The sequence below is a fragment of the Sapajus apella genome, unplaced genomic scaffold, assembly GCF_009761245.1.
Source record: "Sapajus apella isolate SASKATOON/1434 unplaced genomic scaffold, GSC_monkey_1.0 scaffold62, whole genome shotgun sequence".
Taxonomy (NCBI): Eukaryota; Metazoa; Chordata; class Mammalia; order Primates; family Cebidae; genus Sapajus; species Sapajus apella.
The window spans coordinates 18,749,170-18,762,421 of NW_022437002.1; the positions used below are offsets into that span (position 1 = coordinate 18,749,170).

At 41.2% G+C, this 13,252-nt stretch overlaps 1 protein-coding gene across 5 annotated transcripts in view; it reads right to left on the reverse strand.

The window, feature by feature from the left end:
- EFCAB14 (EF-hand calcium binding domain 14) overlaps positions 1-12,555 on the reverse strand; it is a 44,177-nt gene extending 31,622 nt beyond the window's left edge. For all 5 annotated transcript variants that reach the window (XM_032247487.1, XM_032247486.1, XM_032247484.1 and 2 more), the window contains exons 1-3: positions 11,319-12,555; positions 9,700-9,848; positions 437-582 (exon numbers count right to left, since the gene is read on the reverse strand). In XM_032247487.1, coding sequence (XP_032103378.1) covers positions 437-582; positions 9,700-9,848; positions 11,319-11,503 — 480 coding nt within the window. In that variant the 5' untranslated portion in view covers positions 11,504-12,555. The remainder of the gene's footprint in view (positions 1-436; positions 583-9,699; positions 9,849-11,318) is intronic.
- Positions 12,556-13,252: the final 697 nt, after the last annotated feature.

Sequence of the window (13,252 nt, forward strand, 5' to 3'; positions counted from 1 at the left end):
AGTTATTCTTAGAATGACTATTGTTGATGATTTCCAGATTCTGTAAACACATTAGCTAATCATGAGTTTACAATTAGCTAATAAAAATGGGCTATCCACTTTTCTTGGGGGTTAGATGATACTCCTTTTCTATTTGACACTTACAGAACTCTGTAGGAAAAGGTAACTCAAGAAACTTCCAACTCTCTCTCAAATGCTGTATTTAGTAGAACTATTTTCTTTTGCCAAAAAGATTAACATTTTAAATATTTGATAAATGCATAACTATTTTACCTGACTTTAACATGTTGGGATTACAGTACGCCAAAGCCCATTTCGAAAAGTAAAACAATCTGAAGTGAATTCCCTATACCTACAATTCCCTATATCCTATTCACATCAAACAACCAAACAAACATTCACAGCTTACACAGAAATAAAATCAAACTTTTACTACCTGCTTATTCATTTCTGTGATGTTTATCCAGACTTTGTTCAAACCCATCTCTCCAGATTCAATCTTCTCAAGTTGTTTTTGCTTGCTGAGTAGTTCTTCATTAAGTTTAGGGATTTCTTGGAATGAGCTTTTCTGATTAGATTCCACTGAAAAGACAAAATAAGACCAATCATAAATACCATAAAGTTCCCTCATGGTCCTAAGATGAAAAAATGATCAAACAGTAGGAAAGATGGATTAATAAAATACTGACATTGTTCTTTTGTTTATGTAAATACGTACTTTTCACACTAAAGCTCCATTTTAACTGGGGCTATTTCACTATTGGCATTGCAACTTTTAAAAGCTAGCCAACTAAAAATTATGACAGAATGTGAGCACAAAGAGTTGGCTTTGAGTCTCAACTCTGTGACTTGCTAACTCTCATCTTGAGCATATTACTCAAATTCTTAGAGCTCAGTTTCCTCATCTGTAATACAGTGATAAAATATAGTTCACAGGGAGAAACAGGAACACTTCTACACTGTTGGTGGGAGTGTAAATTAGTTCAACCATTGTGGAAGACAGTGTGGTGATTCCTTAAGGATCTAGAAATAGAAATACCATTTGACCCAGCAATCCCATTACTGGGTATATACTCAAAGGATTATAAATCATTCTATTATAAAGACACATGTACATGTATGTTCATTATGGTACTGTTTACAATAGCAAAGACCTGAAACCAGCCTAAATGCCCATCAATGATAGACTGGATAAAGAAAATGTGGCACATATACCACATGGAATACTATGCAGCCATAAAAAAGGATGAATTCGTGTACTTTGCAGGCACACAGATGAATCTGGAAACCATCATTCTCAGTAAACTGACACAAGAACAGAAAACCAAACACCACATGTTCTCACTCACAGGCGAGTGTTAACAATGAGAACACATGGACACAGGGAGGGGAACATCACACACTGGGGTCTATAGGAGGGTGGGGGGTTAGAGGAGAGATAGCAGGGAGTGAGATTGGGGAGGGATAACACTGGGAGAAATACCTAATGTAAGTGACAGGGGGACGGAGGCAGCAAACGACCATGGCATGTGTATACCTATGTAACAATCCTGCAAGATCTGCACACGTACCCCAGAACTTAAAGTATAATAAAAAATATATACATAAACTAAACTAAAAAAAATATACTTCACAAGATTGTTAATATTAAGTGAGAAAATGGCTGTAAAGCATTTAACACAGCTGGTCAGGCATATAATAAATGAGAAATCCTAGGTCCTGACCAACTCAATTAAGAAGATTTTAAATTAGTCAATTAAGATTTATAAACCTTACTCCATTAATGCTCAAGGTGAGATTATAAGTTATATATCTAAATGCTTAAGGGGGCAGTCTGACCATCTTTCAAACGCTGTTATGAGAACTAAGATTTTTAATCTTTTTCATAAATAGTAAACAGTATTTTCTTAAGTCTTAAACCACCCCAAAACTCAAAATGAAATCGAAGATAAAAGGATATGCTGGGTGAAGTATAGTGTGATATTTGGCCTTTCTTTTGGGAAACAACAGCTCCTGAATGGTTTAGGGATTTGCCAGCCAAAAGGTAGAGGCCTGAAAGAATCCTTTCTCTTCTTTCTTTAAAGAGCATTTTTCCTTTTCATAGAAAATAAAATATTAATAATGGCTGGTCCTCCAGAATAAAACCTACATCTTTTTTTTTTTTTTTTTTTTTTTTAAAGCCACAGACTGCCTGGTCAGTTATTATATGCTTCCTTAAAACGAAAAACTGGCATAAAAGACCCATATAAAATAACCTCCTAAAAACGTAAGCTCCATGACTGTTTTGTTCACTTCCACACAGTCAGCACTTAGAATACTCCTGACACATTTTAAGTACTTAATAAATATTTATCACCTGAATAAATATTTGGCCTTTGCTTAACTTCCAATTCATTCCCTACACTTCACCTACCTCTTCAACCTACTTGTGGCCAAGCTGATCTTCCTGACACACTAACCTTTTAAGCCTCATGACCCTTGCACTGCTATGGTTTCTGCCTAGATGCCCTTGGCTTGTCTCTTCTTTATTTCTACCACTTTGGCCTAGTTAATTCCTTTTAAGATTCAGTGCCAACAGGCCAGGACCCTTAGAGCACTGCACCTCTTTACTACTCCAAATTCTACCACGCACTTAACACGTGGTGCTGTAACTCCACTCATCTGCTGTAACTTTACTCATCTATCTCCTCTATCAAATGGGGAGATGCTTGAGGACAAAGACTAGATCTAACTTGGGTATGTATTTCCAGCAGCCAGCACAGAGCCAGGTACACAGAAGGGTTCAAATGATTGTTCTGTGAAATAACTGTAGGGCATGAAATGGAGTTAATGTTATACTATTAAACACAAAACCCCTCAACAAATAAAAAACCGAAACACATTTAACAACTAAAATCCCCCACAAAATGAGCAGTGTTGGTGGTATCCTTATTTTAAGCAAGCTCACTATTGAAAATTCAGAATTGAGAGATATATTTATTCATTTTTCAAAAATGCTTGCCAAAGGATTTCATTATAATGACAGGTTTTCTAGGTGCTTTAACATTAAAAAAAACCTGATATATGTTAATTGTACATATTTACAGGGTACCTAGTGATGTTTCCATACATATAATGTATGGCAATCACAGTGATTAGTGTATCCAGCATCTCAAACATTTATCATTTCTTTGTGTCAAAAATATTTGATATCCTCCTTACAGCTATTTGCAACTACCTCTTATTAACTCTAGCCACGCTACAGTGGTACATAACACTAGAACTTATTCCTCCTAACAGGCTGTAATTTTGCATCCTTTAACAAATCTCTCCCTATCCCTTCTTCCCCTACTCTTCTCAGCCTCTAGTATCCTCTTTGTGTTTTTACTTCCATAAAATCAAATTTTTAAAAAATTTATTTTTATTTTGTTTAGACATGAGGTCTCTCTCTGTTACCCAGGCTGGAGGGCAGTGGCATGATCACAGCTCACTGCAGCCTCAAACTCCCAGGCTCAAGTGATCATTCTGCCTCAGCCTCTTGCATGGCTGGGACTACAAGCATGCACCACACCCAGCTATTTTTAATTTTTTTAGAGATGGTGGTTTGCTATGCTTCCCTGGGCTGGTCTCAAACCCCTGAGCTCAAATGATCCTTCTGCCTCTGCCTCTTAGTTGTTGGGATTACAGGCATGAGTTACCATACCTAGCAAAATAAACTTTTGTTATCTTCCATATATGAGTGAGAACATGCAGTGTTTAGCTTTCTGTTCCCAGCTCATTTCACTTAACAATGTCTTTCAGTTCCATCCATATTGCAAAGAATGACAGGATTTCATTCTTTTTTATGGCTGAATAGTATTCCACAGCATATATATACTACATTTTCTTTATCCATCTGCTCTTGGACGCCTAGGTTGATTCCATAGCTTGGCTATTGTGAATAATGCTGTAATAAACATGGGGGTGTGAATGTCTCTTCCACATACGGATTTCCTTTTGCCCAGTAGTTTCCTAGGTGCTTTAAATGCAGCACTTAATTTACACATGGTTTAGAGGAATATATCTATCTCATACAGTAAAAACATTTTACCAGCCTAAATTAATTAATTTCCCTGAATTTCCTATACATTTTCAATTAGGTTATAAAGAAAAACTCATCCAACAAACATCTGCCATACTCAGGTACCTCAAAGGAACAAGGGGCAAAGCCTCTCTTTTCTGCAGTCTATATGCATGAACTAGGAAGTAGGAGTGGAAGAGGAAATAGACAAATACATAAATAACCTGGATTATAATGATTAACTAAACAACATATAAAACTGACCAGCCCTGAAAATATTCTGGATCCTCAGGACTGTATGAGCCAAGAGGGGATCACAATGATTATCTCGTCTGGAGCTTTTTAGGAGAGATACTTTTAAGAATTGGTACTTCTATTACATAAACGGGATGAAGTGTAGCAAACTACAACTTATGATTACTAATTCATGTTTTTCCAACATAGGAAGCAATAATTTAAAATTTCGTATGTTAATGACCAAAAGAATGTACTTAGTTCTTTCGATTTCCTAATCTTTAAGATAAGGAAATGGAAAAATGTCAACATATACCACCAGTCAAATAGTACACACAATACTGACAGCAATATTTTATATTTACACAATGTCTTTTCAGTTTGCAATAAACTATTATGTATTAATTATTCAACAACTTGTTATTAAGCCCCTACCATGTGCCCAAACCTGCATGGGCACCAGTATATACAAAAGACCCTGAAGGTCTCAGTCTAGTGGGGAGCCAGGCATGGTCACAGAATTACTATACAGTGTGACTGATGTTACGACAGAGGAATGCCCAAAGTGCTTTGGTAGCACAAATATATCTTTATATTTTACAGATGAGAAAATGAATGCTCAAAAAGAATAAGTGACTTGTCTAAGTTTTACAGCCAGTTTTGCAAAGCCAGAATTCAAAAAGTCGAACCCTCTGTTCCTAGGACCAGTACTTTTCCTAGTATACTTTAGAGGTCACAGATAACTACATCCCCTAATGCCCTCATTAGCACAAGACCATTTTTAAGTTCTCTGCCAAATGATCAAGTCACTACTTTGTCTGTATGGCCAGAAAAGGAGGTACCTGATTTATTTATACTGTCCAAATTTATTTACACTCTTCCAAATTTCCTTTCATTTACTCAAGTGTTTCATAGCTGAGTGACAGAAAAGGATGGTTGAGAGTAGAATCTTCCTTAGAATAACTGTGGAGGTCTTTTGAAGTATCTGGTTTTGGAAAAAAGAATACTGAACTAAGAGTTTCAGGGCCAGTCAGTACTTTTTGCTTAACTATCAAGTTTATCTTTGAAAAAAATGCCAAGCCTATCTGCTTTGCTTTCTATTTCAGATATTTTAGCAATCCTTTGTCCTTTCCTTGCAAGTGTTTTGGAAAATTTATTGAAATAAAATCAAACGGTTCTAGATTTCTCAAGAAGGTATTAAAGCCAGACAAGCAGGTGGTCTTATCCAAGTTCGTGAATCCCACTGTCTTCTTGAAAAACAAATAAAAATTTAAAAAATACATTTAGGCAGGGTGTGGTGGTTCATGCTTGTAATCCCAGCACTTCGGGAGGTCGAGACAAATGAATCATCTGAGGTCAGGAGTTTGAGACCAGCCTGGCCAACAAGGTGAAACTCCATCTCTATTTTAAAAAATACAAAAAATTAGCTGGGCGTGGTGGCACATGCCTGTAGTCCCAGCTACTCAGGAGGCTGAGGCAGGAGAGTCACTTGAACCTGGGAGGTGGAGGTTGCAGTGGGCCGAGATTGTGCCATTGCACTCCTCCTGGGCAACAAGAGCAAAACTCCATCTTAAAAAAAAAAAATACTAAGAAGATTGGTTCCATTTAGTCAAGATATTGGTTCTCACAAACAAAACAAAACAAAACAAACTTCTGAGAAAGTAGTCTACAATGGTTTAGCCTATGGACTATTCCAGGCCCCATCCCCTACCCTCCCTTAGGAAGTCTTGCTTTGCAGTGTCAGGAAGACATTGCAGGTGCTGGCGTTTCTACTGGAGCAAATCAAAGCCAACAAAACAGTTGGGCTGACAATTTCAAATCTGCTTCACTTAGCTGGCTGACAAATGTAGTCAGGGTCCCAGGGGAATGTGGCTCAGTGGTAGAAAGCAGGGTCTGCAGTCCAGGGTATAATTCTTGACATCTCCTGAAGACAGTATAGTATTTCCAGGGATTGGTATTAACAAGTGTTAAATAAATATTTGTTGACTGATTGTCAGGTCTATTACATGTACGAGTACTATATTTTTAAAAGGTAGTACTTTGTTTGCATTCCCAAAGAAATTACCTGAAAAGCTCAGCTAAGGTATAAATTACACAGGTATCCTATAAACATGGGTGCAGACGAGTCAGAAAAAGGAATATCAAGATATTGTACATATCAAGAAAGAAAGAAATGCAGAATTTGATATGCTATAAGGTTGTTTCTTCCAGATATATACATTATATTGATGGTTGTTTGATAAGAATTATAAGTATTCTGTATTAGATTTTGCAATATATATAATTCTATTGCTTACAGGTAAGGAGCAAAAGCCCAACTATTCAAATGGTCATATATTTTTTTCTGAAAAATAATATATTATTTTTTAAAAGTTGAGAGTGGAACAGCTGACTCTTAAAAGCCTTACTTTATTTCATTTTTTTTTAGACGGAGTCTTTCCCTGTCGCCACACTGGAGTGTAGTTGCGCAATCTTGGCTTGCCGCAACCTTTGCCTCCTGGGTTCAAGAGATTCCCCTGCCTCAGCCTCACGAGTAGCTGGGACTACAGGCATGCACCACCATGCCCAGCTAAATTTTGAATGGCTGAATTGAGGAATGTTTTGAAATATATAAATAAATAATTGCTATATGTGATCAAAACAAGCTACAGCACAAGCCTATAGCTTAACTACAAGCCTAACTAACTAGAAGGCTGTAGTTAAGAGACCCAATTAACTACAGAGAGACGACAGCACAGACAGGTGTCTTCAGTGGTTATTTATAAATACTGTTTCTGAGAACCTAATTTCCAAGTTATGATTACTACTTATACACACAGAAAAAATTGGCCTTAAAGACACTATGCAATACTGCGAGGACAACTATAAAGGAGGAAAAATAACTATGGGGTACATTTCTTTTTTTTTTTTTTTTTTCCTTTGGGACGGAGTTTCGCTCTTGTTACCCAGGCTGGAGTGCAATGGCACGATCTCGGCTCACCGCAACCTCCGCCTCCTGGGTTCAGGCAATTCTCCTGCCTCAGCCTCCTGAGTAGCTGGGATTACAGGCACGCGCCACCATGCCCAGCTAATTTTTTGTATTTTTTAGTAGAGACGGGGTTTCACCGTGTTGACCAGGATGGTCTTGCTCTCTTGACCTCGTGATCCACCCGCCTCGGCCTCCCAAAGTGCTGGGATTACAGGCTTGAGCCACTGCGCCCGGCCTTGGGGTACATTTCTTATACCATACTTTGAAAATTGGTAATCCAGGCTAGGATTCTGGCAGAGAATTGTGACATACTGAATTCCATCTCCAGAATCAGAAACACAGAAGAAAGCCAACGTTAGTATTTTATTTTTTTTAAAGCAACATCTCTAGAAACATCATTAATACACTAAAGATTAGCTGTTCTTAGGTTGGGTTCAAAACTTGAGTAACCGTAGGCAGCCAAGAGAAGCTGAGATATTGTAATCTTCTAAGCTTCAGATGGCAAAGTGAGGATATTGTAAACTTCTAGTCTTAAGATGGGAAGAACTTAAATTCCAGTTCTGGAGCCAGATTTCTTTATGACCTTGAGAAAACCTTGTGGTCAGTTTCCTGGTATGCTCATGCTATTAAGGTTAGGGTATTTGTGATTAAGTTGAAACTGGTTCCTTTGCTTAGAAGATTAACCCTTGAAACCTAGAGCCAAAAATTTCAGTGTTGCTACAAAAAAAAAAAAAAAAATATATATATATATATATATATATATTAAATCTGGTCGGAGCTATTATGCAAACGCAACTTTTGGAAAAAGTAATTTGGGTGGAGCACAGTGGCTCACACTTGTAATCCCAGCACTTTGGGAGGCTGAGGCAGGCAGATCACTTGAGCCTAGGAGTTCGAGACCAGCCTGGGCAACATAGTGAAACCCTGTCTTCTACAAACATACAAAAATTAGCAGAGTGTGGTGCATGTCTATAGTTTCAGCTACTGGGGTTGGGGGTGGGAGTGTGGGGTGCTGACATGGGAGGACTGCTTGAGCCCATGAGGTCAAGGCTGCAATAAGCCAGATGCCACCGCACTCCGGCTTGGGGGACAGAGCGAGACCCTATCTCAAAAACAACGACGACAACAACAACAACAACAACAACAACAACAACAAAAAAAGAAACGAAAACGTAATTTGGATGTGTAAAATACAACTTTACAATTTAGAATATGCAAAACTCTGAGACTTGAAAAGCTCCTTTAACTGTAAAACTCACTCAGTTGCATAGTGTTCAAGGTAGATATGGTTGTTGTAAGCCCTTCATAGATATGTAACTTATTTCAAAGAATCACAAAGGTTTCCTGAGACTTTAAAATGATAACATTCATTAATGGTATGTCAATGTTTTTTTCTTGAAACAGACCATGTTACTAGTATAAGCACAGCTAAGGAGAGAAATCTATCAGTCCTTGGTCTAAGCTTGAAAACTGATAAGTATGCAGAAAGCCAGTTCTTCCTGTTTCTTCTACGAAACTTCTTTTAGATTACTCACCAAGTTGATATCAAAGAGATCTGAAGGCACTTGAAGAAACGTGTGTAGGTTTACAAAGCCACTGGGAACAGTGGTGCACATAGTAGTGTTATAAATGTGAACTTGGGTAGCAAGGGTCAAGAGGAAGCTCAGCTCTGTCAAACTTAATCACTGAACAAATTACTTAATCCTTCTAAAAGCATAAAATAATAAAAATAATACTCATCTCACAGGATTATCTTGGAAAGAAAATGATTTGAAACTTGGCAAACAGTAGGCCTTACATAAATGTTAGCTATTCTTATTATTGCCCGTTCCTATGCTCCTATTTGGTTTTTCTAAAGAGGTAACTGTTTGACAGATGCTCCCACATTCTTTCTCAAACAGCCCTGTGAAGTGGAAGGAATAGCCCAGTGCTGTCATTGCCAGTTTATACGTGGGGAGATGGAAGCTATAAGTAGAGGTTACCTACCTAAGGGTAGGAGTCTCTTGCCTTCTGCACTCTAAGCATTGACTGCAATGCCATTATTTCAGATGCTACTTGGCCTGCTGGTGCACAAGCACTGTCTTTTGTTTGTGAGTTTAAAAACAAATAAGTGTTACAACGTTCAAGCAGACAGCTCAGAAAGAGGTAAGAATATGGAGAGTAATGTATAACTGTTTCACTAGAATGGGTGAAACTCTTAGGTTAGCACAGTTGACTTTGTCCCAGAACCTGGAGAGAAGTCCAAGATTACACTCTGAAAAGAGTGACCACTGCTGGGTGCAGTGGCTCACATCTGTAATCCTAGCTACTCGGAAGGCTGAGGCACAAGAATTGCTTGAACCCAGGAGACAGAGGTTGCAGTGAGCTGGGATCACACGACTCCATCCCAGCCTGGGTGACAGAGTGAGACCCTGTCTTAAAAAAAAAAAAAAAAAAAAAAAAAAGAGTGATCACTTACTTGTTCGAAATTTTTCCTTGAGGGCATCCAGATCCTCCTTGAGAGCAACCTGCATCCACACCAAGCCAACACAGGCCACAACACAGGCAGCGAGGATGACAAAACCACAGAGCGGGTAACAGATCTTGCAGCATCGTAAATAGTCTCCCCTGCTCAAAAGGACAAATTCAACCATGAGTACAAAAGTGATTATGAGTATGGCTTTATTAGAAATAGTATACATGTTTTGCCATGCAATTATCTCCTCTAAATGAATAACCAGTTAATTAACCAGGGGAGGCAGGGTAATGCACTTAAATGAATAAATAATATGACCTATGAAGGGTCCATCTACTGGGCACAACGGTTTCAAACGTCACATACAACAGAGGGAGTTCCTGTAGGTAAAAGGAAGAACCTAAGGGCACTACAGCTGTCATCATCAGGAGGGAGGTCTTTGAATACAAGCTCAGGTCACAAAAGTGTAAAGACCAAGGTTTCTCTGCAATTCCATCACTGCACTGTAATTTACCTATTGATTTTTCTCTCTCAAATACTCACTCACTCACTCTGGGGAACCTTGTTTCAGTTTATTGAAACTTTATAAACCTTTAAGCAAGTTTTACTGTAAAAAAAATGAAAGAGGATCTGTAGCTTTAAGTGGACACCTGGTGTATTCTAGCTTATTGGCTCAGAAGTAAGGAAACACAGAAGGGGCTAGATTTCATACAAAACATCAACCAACCTTCAAGGTCTAAACTAACTTAGCAGGGTAAGTACTCCTGGTACCTTCCGATTAAGGTAACACTTCATCATACCTTCATAACCCAAACCCAGGATTGCCCTTAACAACCTAAGCCCACAAAGCTCATTAGAAATCAAACTCTTCCTTTAACAAAATAAGAAACATTTTAAACACTCAATGTCAGCACCCAACCTTCTGCCTAACCCTTCTTTCCACATCCTCACCAGAATCCTCTTTTCTTTTAGTGTGCTCTGCGAGGGTCCAAGGGCATTTTTAAAGTTCCCTTTAGTCCTTCCCCACTCTGAGCCCCAATCCCAAAGTCCTCAAATCTTACTACTTGATTTGTCTAGTGGAAAATCAAGCCGTTCTCCACCTATGAACGGCTGGGGAAAATGATGCCTCTTCTTTTGCCTCCCCATCCACTCTCAAGGCTCATACTTCCTACTGTATATCCCTCACCATATTTCACCATCACCAATATTCAGACTCATTGAAAGTACAAAAATGAAATAATTTGCAGTCTTAAAGTCCCTGCTTCTCCTTTGCTCTACATTGTTTTAAAAGGTCTAGTCCCCAAAGCTTCTTTGCTCCTCTGTCTCCATTCTTTGCTTCTTTAGGGCTCCCTGGGCTCTTGGCACATTCTCCAAGTCCACATTTCCACTTCAGATTTGGAGCTTTTCTTTCTACACCTAAAGGCAGATCTCTAACTTATTCTTCATTCAGGATCTGAACTTACCTTCTCCGTAAAACCATTTTTCCCTCTTTGACTTCCAAAGCCTATACTTTTTTTTTTTTTTTTTTTTCCTAAGGACTTCCTTTCTCCTTCTTGTCAATGTGACCCCTTGGTTGTGCAAAGAGATGCCTTCTCCCCATTCCACCTTTCACCACTACTCACTTGGCAAAGCGAGAGCGATTTCCAACCACACCGAATTCCTCTTCCTCCTCGGAGCTTGACTCAGAGTCTGAGTCAGGAGGCTCAGTGCGAAGCAGGCGGTGACTGCTTGGCCCTTTCTTGGGCTTCTTTCTCCGGCTGTCCCCAGCCAAACCAATCAATGCATTGAGCTCTTTGCGCTTTTTCATCTTCTTGTGTGGAGTGAGTGGAGCCCCGACTCCTGAGCTGCCAGGTTCGTACCCGACGCCCAATTCCCTTCCTGCCTTGGAGCTGCCTTCCAGGTTTGGGAATCCTGGGCCAGAGCCCCCTGGTCACTCCCACCTAGGGGTGGGACTGACCAGATCCGCCAGGGACTGGAGATTGGAGCCCAGAGGAAACTGGAACTCAGATGGGTGTGGGAAGTCAGGTAGAAATGGCCAAGGAGGTGGCGACCCCAAGGGATAACGCCTTGGGCGCAGAGTGTTAGTAAAGAGGATGGAAAGGGATCTTTATTTCCCAAAGGGTGAAGAAAGCCAAGTCCAAATTTAAGGATTCTCAGCGCTGATTAAGTAGGCAAAACTTCTAAGGGTGCTTCAGGAGTTGGGGAAGGGCACACAAAATAGGCGTTTTAAACCTCCGGGGCAGGATTTCCAATGCAGAGTGAAGAGAAACTTGTTCCTGAATGGAAAGAGTGGGGAGGTGCAGGGCAAGAACGTGGGAACGCGTCAGTTTCTTCCTGGCTGGAGAGGTGGTGGCAGGAGGGGGCTCCCTGCAGCTACAACCCCAACACTGCTTGTCCGCACAGAAAATGCCCGGGTCAGGAAGCCGGCTGGGGTGTGTGATGACCACCGTTCTCCGGCCTCTGTCCTGAAAATGAAGGGGGCCCGAGGCCGTGGAAGATCCGGAGCCCGGCTAGAAGGGCTCGGCTTGAGAGAAGCCAGTCCCGCCCCTGCGGGACCCGCGCCCCGCTGTCTGGGCCTGGGGACGCGGTGCCGCGGGCGACCGCAAGCGCTCCCGCCCGGAGTTTGAGGTCTCCTGCAGGGGCAACTCTCAGCCACTCACACGCGCAGACACCACTCCAGCCGCGACTCCGGCCCCTGCTCCGGCTCCGGCCGCGGTCGCGGCTGCTCCCGACAAGTTGTTTTTGGTGGCGGTGGCAGAGGCGGCGGCGGCCGCGGGCTCCAGACCCGGGCCATCTCTCCTGCCCCAGATCACTTCCCCTTTTGGCAGCGGCCGCCGGCACCGCCTGCCAGTAAGCTGCGCCCTCATTGGTCACTCGCTGGGGTGACGTCACGCCGGGGCGCAAGTCGGGGCAGAGACGTTGGGCATTAAAGGGACCTTTCCCTGGAGAGGGTTAGGTCGCACCTGCGGGTAAGGGTGGCTCCACCCCCCACCCCAGGGGGGCCACCGGGACCTGCTGCTCACCTGAGCCAGGTGGAGTCCTGCATCCAGCGGAACGCGGGCGGGGCAGGCAAAGCGCCCAGCTGCTCGACCTACTTCGAAAGTTAATCTGCCGCCCAGGCCCCCAGGTGTGAACTGTACTAACCAAGCCTGAGGCTCCGCCTCTCTGACTCACACACCGGCTGTTTATTAAAAGTTTAGGCGCGCTTCACATTAATGAACACATTCATTCAATTAATAATTATTTATTGAGAGCTTACTTACTACGTGTCAGGAGCTGTTCTAGCGCGGGGGATACAGCCGTGAACAAAATAACCAGGGTCCTTGTCTTCCTGTATAGCGTAGCCAGATTTAGCAAATAAAAATGTAGGACACCCAGTAAAGTTTGAATTTCAGATAAACAGCAAACAATTTTTTAGCGCTAAGACATCCCATGCAACATCTGGGACATCCTCATACAAAAAAATTATTCGTTGTGTATGTGAAATTCAAGTTTAACTGAGCATCCTGTATCTTATCTGCCAGTCTATTCCTGCAGTTCATACTCCAGTGGGAGG